The sequence below is a fragment of the Peromyscus leucopus genome, chromosome X (assembly GCF_004664715.2).
Source record: "Peromyscus leucopus breed LL Stock chromosome X, UCI_PerLeu_2.1, whole genome shotgun sequence".
Lineage (NCBI taxonomy): Eukaryota > Metazoa > Chordata > Mammalia > Rodentia > Cricetidae > Peromyscus > Peromyscus leucopus.
The window spans coordinates 76,923,636-76,931,261 of NC_051083.1; the positions used below are offsets into that span (position 1 = coordinate 76,923,636).

Sequence of the window (7,626 nt, forward strand, 5' to 3'; positions counted from 1 at the left end):
GAAAAATAAAATAAAATAAAACAGCGCTGAGTCTTTGCCAGGTGGTGCCCATTGTTAATCAACAGCCCTATGGAGAGAACTTTCAGTGCAGCCTGAGTCCCAGGCTCTCCATGTCCCTTATTTGAGACTAGCAACGCATTAGTTCCTTCTCTAGGAAAACGAACATGCTCTGAAAGTTAGAAAGGAAGCTAAAGAAGCCTTGAATCCAGGTGTTTGTGCTTGAATCCTCTGAAGAAAAGGCTGATGGGGATGAAGTTGACAGAGACCTAATATAGAAATACAAGAAAGAACACATTTCTACCTGGACTGGGGACCTTTAGAAGCTCTTCTCCCACGCTGCAGGCTAGGAAGAAGTTGTTCTCATACTTCTGAATGGAGGAATGTTATTAACCAGTCCTTTTTGGTGACTTCAAGAAGATGGAGACTGTTGTTAGCTGCTCACTTAAGTTTTTCAATGCAATTACAATCGTTAGATGGATTTATAACTCTAGAACCTGGGGAGGAAATTGGCTTCAAATCTCTCTTTATATCATGGGAAGAAATGACTCATTAGCTAGAGGGAACCCAAAGTGACTGGGAAGGTTATGATTCTTCCCTGTCTCACATTAGCAAAGTTACTCATTTTTTCTGGCATGTTTTATAGATCAAATAAATGATACAAAATAGAAAGTATCTAAATTAAATTTGTTTTTAAATTAAATTTGTTCATGAGAATCTAACTGGTGGAGTATAAACAATAATGTTCTAAGAACAAATAGCTAATGTCAAACAACTTGAACTTTGTATCTCTCAAATCATACACTGCCATTTTTATAAATGTATAACATGGCACACCATATAAATTATCACACATCATTGTCTTAGAGACACCATTGATATAATATGCACCATTATCTTATGTACTCCTAAGGAAGAATTACTTCAGATTAAACTGGATATCCTATTGATTATAAAGACAGTCCAAATTCATAAATTTAAAAAATTATGAAGAATGTGTCTTGAAATAATTATGCTATCCTTTCATTTCTTGCCATGTCATGAAGGATACCACACATTTTTTGTGTGTAAGTACTCTCAATTATATCCGTTGCTCTTGATAATTCTTCCAGCAATAGAAGTAAGGACCGTATGACATCCACAGACTTACAATGAAATATGTAATCATTAATATTTAACTTAAATGTATTTCTTTTCATGGCTATCAACTCAAATATTTCTGTTCTACCATTTCTATTCAAAAGAACCTTTTGAAGTGTGCTTTAAGCAAAAATAGAATAATTGTTCAATCTTGCTCTTAACTTAAACTTGCTCTTAAGGCAAGTGTCCTCAGGCCCATCACTTAATCTTCATGTTGAAGCTTCAATTGCAGCTCTAAGGCAATATAACTCATTTCAGTGTATCATTCATGTTGATAAATAAGAAATTATCTATGTTTATGTTTATCATTTTGATATTTCTAGTTCCAAGAATATATCTAAGTAAGAAAATCATTTTTATTGATTGAAATTATAGAACAAGTAAGTCCAGTACAGACACACCTATCTATCTTTGAACTCTCCTACTTCCAGTAGATTTCAACCTATCCTCTCATGTGAGCAATGCTTTTAAATAGGACACTTTTTCCCTTACAAAGGAATCTGGCACTTCACAAATTCTGAATGATATAGTTTCTCTGAGAGAATTAAAAACTCTTTATTTCCTCTTCTTCCTATTCATCAATTATTTTTCTTAAAGCTCAGATTGTGATCATGCTTTATATTGAAAAAACAAAAATCCAACAAACAAAAAAAATCTAAAACATAAAAATAGTCAGAAGATAAATTCTTATCTTCTTTCTTTCTGAAATGTAACTTGAGATACATACTTTCTTTGGCCAATTTACTCTCTACCTTCACAATTCAGCTAATTGGATCATTACCAGAAACCAATGACTCTTATTATTTTAATGGGTTCATTTCATTTGTCACATTATTATTTTGCCACATCATTAAAAATACTTCATCTATTTGATTTTCATAATCAATCTGGAACTTCAGTTCAAGAAAAGGCTAAGACATGAAAATTAAGTAGTTGTTTTACACTTCCAATGTGTAAAAGGTCACATGAAAGTTTAAGATTTCTAATAACAAATATTAATTTATAAATGTGTAACAGTGAAATTTAATGATTATATGTGTAACTGTTTCTTCAGGACTATGGGAAAACTTGATGCACACTTTAGAGACTATGTATATATTATATGTATATAATGCCTAGACAGCAATATAAACTTGGAAGATAAAAGTAAATTATGACATTCCCACTCCTCCACTCATTAGTTATCATGCTTTTAGAGATTACTACAGAGTTTCTGATTAAGTGAGTACACTTATATCCAAATATTTTCCTTTTTCAATAAAATTCCAGTCTGAAATAGAGACTGTATAATACCAAGAAGAGAGAAAAGATTAACCAGCAGATCAAACATATCTAAAAATTTATGGAAGACAGAATTCCCCAGAGGCTCCAGGATTAGAAGTCAAGAATGAAAGGTAATGTTGAAATATAGAGAATGAATTGAAATCCTGTATAAGCAATGATTGAGGAACTCAATATTAATATATCCTCTGCTAAGTATGCAGAGAACAGGCTAACTTATCACACAGCAATTATAGCATTCGTTTCTCAAGAAATTAAACCATTTAGAAAAAAATAAGGGCTTTTTTATGGATATTGTCAAGCCCAAATAAAATATTCTTTATTCTGACCTGTATGTTAACATGTATTAGGAATTGATGCTGAGAAACCCTCTCTTAAAAAATCCAAAAATGAAAAAAAGAAAGAAAGAAAGAAAAGGAAAAAAATAACACATGAAATAATGCTTATTGCAGGAGAATCTATAAAATCTAATTTACTAAACCAGCATAATCCCTAACAACAGCCTATAAACATTTGTCTTTATATCTGCAGATAAGTGTGGTGGACTTCACCCATCATCAGGGAATAACTGACTATTAGCATACTTATTATATGTCTATAATACCCTTTACCCATTCTACAAGAATATCAATCAAAGTTCTACAGAAGAACAAGAAGACTGTGTAGTAATACAGAAAGAAAATTATTATAAAAAAAAAAAACATGTCATGGGATTAAGAGTGCTGGGCTGTCTGCACTCTACCTTTTGGCCTCAGTAGTCTCATAGGCTGGCAGTACAGAAAACCTGGTGATGCAATTTAAGATTGAATGCCAGTCATATAAATCACCAAAAAGAGCCTTTGGGACAAGTGAAATTCTTTTTTTTTATAATAGAAAAATATTTTATTTGTATGTTGTATAAAATATTTACAATCATATAGAATATAGTTACATTTTAATAGCAATTGTATACATCTCACGAAACCATTTCCCTTATCAAAGATGTAATTTGTAAACCTTAAATAGTTGTGTATCTGTCCTGTTACAAGTAGATGACTTCAATTAAACAAATTTATGAAGGCCATTATTCTGTTCATAAGATTTAAAACATCAGGTGAATACAAAGAAAACAATATGCCTCTAATATGGTCTGCTTCTGGAATCAGTATTTTTTTTCTGCCCAAGCAATATGAAAATCTGAGTTTCTTCAACACCATGCTTAAAAATTACAGAAAACAGAAATAGGAACAAAGTTGAAAATGAGAAAATGTCTGTTACTTGATTTTACAAAAACCAAAACCAATAAATGTGTTTTAAATGAATGAAGAAAAAGCAAGATACACTAAATAAAGTAAATAAAAGGTGTCTTGGTGATTTCCAAGCTTTTTACTCTGCGCAGATGAATGCAACTCACAAGAAAGCTGTTTCACTTTATAAAGAACAGACCTTGGAACACTAAGAAAGATGCAGATACCCAGTGGGAAAATAGTTATATCATCTTAGTGTAGGAAAAAAAAATTAGCAATAATACTATGGTTACATTAGGTTATTATACTGCAGACACACCTATCCAAAATACCTATTTTAAATTTTTAGTATTAAAGGTTATTATACTGCAGACACACCTATCCAAAGTACCTATTTTAAATTTTTAATATTTTATTTTAATATAAACATTTGCCAGTTATAGACAAAGATAATTCACAAAGTACATGCCATCCAAATGAACTTTGGTAACCAGAAATGTAAATTTTCAAATAACAGATAAAATAATGCACTATTTTCATGTAGAAATAAGAAATTAGTGACACAGTCGAGTGTATTTTCAGGTGTTTAGAATGCCTACAGACTTACAGGACTAGGCAGTGGATGTTGTCTTCCTTAAACTACCTTCTTACAAGCTGTCTTCCTCCCTGGATGAAGAACAGATGCTTCCCTTGTCTCACAATTAACTCAAACCTTGCTCTTTTCCATACATCAATGAAGTCAATCTTCGGGCACTGATAAACCTTCCCTAGCAGGCAGTCTGCCTATGTGTTATTTTAAGTTTGACAAGGTATTAGTGTTTTTTTTTTTTTTTAACAATTACATTTGACTATGGATTTCAGTTTGGTGTGGAGTAGTCTGAATGTTTTTGCTGATCCAAATATTACCTGTTATTTACCTATTGAAATCCCTTCTCGTGTATAATTACACTATCTCTTCCTTTGTAAAAACAGCTAATACTATCTCTAAAGTGCTTCGTTTTCAGTACATCAAAACTACTTAGCAAGAACAGTAGAGGAAAATAAACTTGACTTTATCTTGGGTGGAAGTGATCAGAGCCAAACTTCAAATAGTTTTGGCCACATCCTGCTTGCTGATGAGGACTTCTAATAGTCTCAGTTTGGCTTTTATGTGCTTGTATTCATAGTACTCGTCTGCCATTGGCATCCTGTCTTCTTTCTGGGGACTTCTTCCCGTCTGTTTAAAAAATTGCTCTTCAAATTCTCTCAGGGCTTTCCATAGCCTCTTCTTGTCAGCTCTAGTTTCTCGGAGATGGTCAAGAAGGACTGGCATGGTGGCCTCGTGTAAGTTGGACATGGAGAGAACTGGTTGCTTCCCTTCTTTCTTTTCATCTGGTAGCAGGGTCCTCATAGGCTCTGTCTCAGAGTAGGTGAGGTGATCACCAACAGGAAGACGGGACACTGGATCTGGTAAAGAAGTTTGTTGGCTTCTCTGTGGACAGTCTTCATCAGAGTCCTCTTCCTCCTGAATTGTTGGGATCAGGGACGGTGTTGACAAGATCTGCTTGATAATTCTGCATCGGTCATAAAGAGGCTTTATGAGGTTCTTGTCTTGCTTAGTTACCTTCACATCGTCCTGGGGAGGAACCTGTTCTCTCCTCTCCATCATCACCACGTCTGAGGTCTCCTCTCCAGAGGAGCTTGGCTCGGGCCCCACAGGTTCCAACTTGCCATTTTCTCTGGGCCCTGGAGGCTGTTCACAGGACGGGTTTCTCCCAGGGCCTTTGGGAGTACCCCCTTGCTCTTCCGACAGCTTGAGCTTCAGTTCTTTGAGCTGTTTGCGTCCTTTAGCCAAATCATTCATCCATTTCAGAACCTCAGGGTTCGAAGTCTTGTCCCCGTGTGAGGGCCGGTATTTCTTTTCTTGTTCAAATTTTTCTTCAAATTTCCGAATCTTCCTCTTGAGGCTCTGGATGTGCTTAGTGAGCTGTGTGATGGTCTGGGGCTCCTTGCCATCGCCGCCACTGCATCGAGAAGAGCTTCTTGGCATCATAAACTGCTGGCTGCTGGGTGGAAAAGGGGCTGACTCAGGGTCCAAGTTGAACCTCTGACTTTGGCTAAAGATGGAGCATCGTGGTGACAGCAGCGGATTATCACCATCAGTGATGTGATAGAGCAGCCTGCTGGTGCCTGCAGACTGGAGGACTTCTGGTGTTCCATCGGCGTCACTCTGCGCATCTTTATGAGTTGGCACGGGGTCTGCAGAATCCACGTTGTCGGCAGGCACACTCTGGGTGGAAGCTGGGGCTGGGTCCTTAACTCCGTGCACCTGGCCATCTTCTTCCTGGCCCGTCAGAAACGCGGAGCACAGATCAGATTCGAGGGCTTGGAGCTTCAGCAAGGAATTCTCATGGAAGTCCTGCTGAGTTCCAAAAGCATCCTTTGGCCAAATGGCAGCCCTCTGGTCTACTCTTGGCTGAAGTCGCACCATCTCCTGGCACCTGAAGATGCTATTTTGTGGACTCTCATGAGCCGGTGTCCCCGCTCCACCCTGGCACTCTGACTGGCTGGGCACCACATGCTCTGTCTCCTGGCTTTCTCCGTGGTTCCGGCCACTCTCGGTTCTGAGGATGGACTTGGGTTTCCGGGACTTGAAGTTACCCATGCTGGGTCTCAGCACGCCATCCACCAGCAGGATCTGTTCCACATGCTGCTGGGCCTCGTGCAAGGGCAGAGCGAGCTCATGTAGTCAAGCCCCCACCTGTGGGTAGTTCACTTTATTGTTTTCATCTCTGAGCCCAGAGCAGTCGTCCTTGTCTTCATGTAGAGAGACCGTATCTTCCTCACACTCAGTTACAGCGCCACTGCCAAAGGAATTATCCTGAAGGCTTCACAAAGGATGGAGTGATGAAGTCGGAAACCGTTCTGTTGGATGGAGGCAGCTCTGTTGGGGGAAGGGCATGAAATTCTTGAGCAGGTGGCTGTAGAATAAATTCTTCCTTCTGAAATGTCAGGCTGTGTTTGATTGGTTTGGTTTGGTTTTAGACTTATAGTTTAAAGTTTGGATAAATCCCACCCACATTATATAGGGGCTTTGACTAAGTTAACAGATTATTTACCTATTTTTAATCACTACAAAGACTTTGGGTCTCATGTATCCAAAACTAATTTCAAACTCCATATAAACCACAAATATCTAAAGATGACCTTGAAGTTTGGTGTATAGACATCTACTTTCCAAGTGCTGGAATTGTAGGTTTAGGTCACTATGGTGGTATTTTATTTGTACTGAAATATGATTTTAATTATATGTTAATAAATAAAGTTGCTTGGAGGTCAGAGCTAATAGCAAGCCATAGCAGAGCTGGGCATTCGTGGTGCATGCCTTTAATCCCAGCACTTGGTAGAAGAGCTAGATAGATCTCTGTGTGGTCAAGGATACAGCCAGCATTGGAGACACACGACTTTAATCTCAATACCATAGAAGACCTGGAGGGCTGTACATACAGGTAGTGACGAGGCAGTCATGTGTTTGGGTTTACAACCAATGAGGAGGCAGAAAAGAAAGACTATATAAAGACAATCACACAGGAAGTAGGTCTCTTTCGGAGAGGTAGGACCACCTCAGGAGGAAGGGTAAGGTTTTAACTCTGAGCTCTGACCTCTTGGCTTTCTTCTTTACATTGGTTCTGTGTTTCTTATTTAATAAGATGGTTGATTACATCTACAGGTCACTATGTCAAATTTATGTAGTGATGGGATTGTAGGTTTAGGTCACTATGCCAAATTTATGTAGTGCTGGAAAACAAACCCATGGTTTCACGAATACTAAACAAGCACTTTACCAACTAAGCTGCATTCCCAGCCTTGATTAATTATACAAAAAGTCACTCCAACTACGAATAAAATTAATGATCAGAAATTTTAGTTGTGATAATTTATCATTCATATCAACATATTTTCTATTTTTAAGGGATCTCATTTGCTTTTTAATAAAATGTTA

The 7,626-nt window shown here is 37.3% G+C and overlaps 1 protein-coding gene across 1 annotated transcript; it reads right to left on the reverse strand.

The window, feature by feature from the left end:
• Nucleotides 1–4,462: 4,462 nt before the first annotated feature.
• Nucleotides 4,463–6,338, reverse strand: LOC114682745 (protein FAM13C-like). Its single transcript, XM_037199116.1, has one exon. The coding sequence runs from the start codon at nucleotides 6,286–6,288 to the stop codon at nucleotides 4,729–4,731; it is 1,560 nt and encodes a 519-aa protein (XP_037055011.1). The 5' UTR covers nucleotides 6,289–6,338; the 3' UTR covers nucleotides 4,463–4,728.
• Nucleotides 6,339–7,626: the final 1,288 nt, after the last annotated feature.

What these genes read in the sequence shown, in the direction of transcription:
- LOC114682745 (XM_037199116.1), bottom strand. Translation starts at nt 6,288, where the DNA reads ATGGGTAACTTCAAGTCCCGGAAACCCAAGTCCATCCTCAGAACCGAG.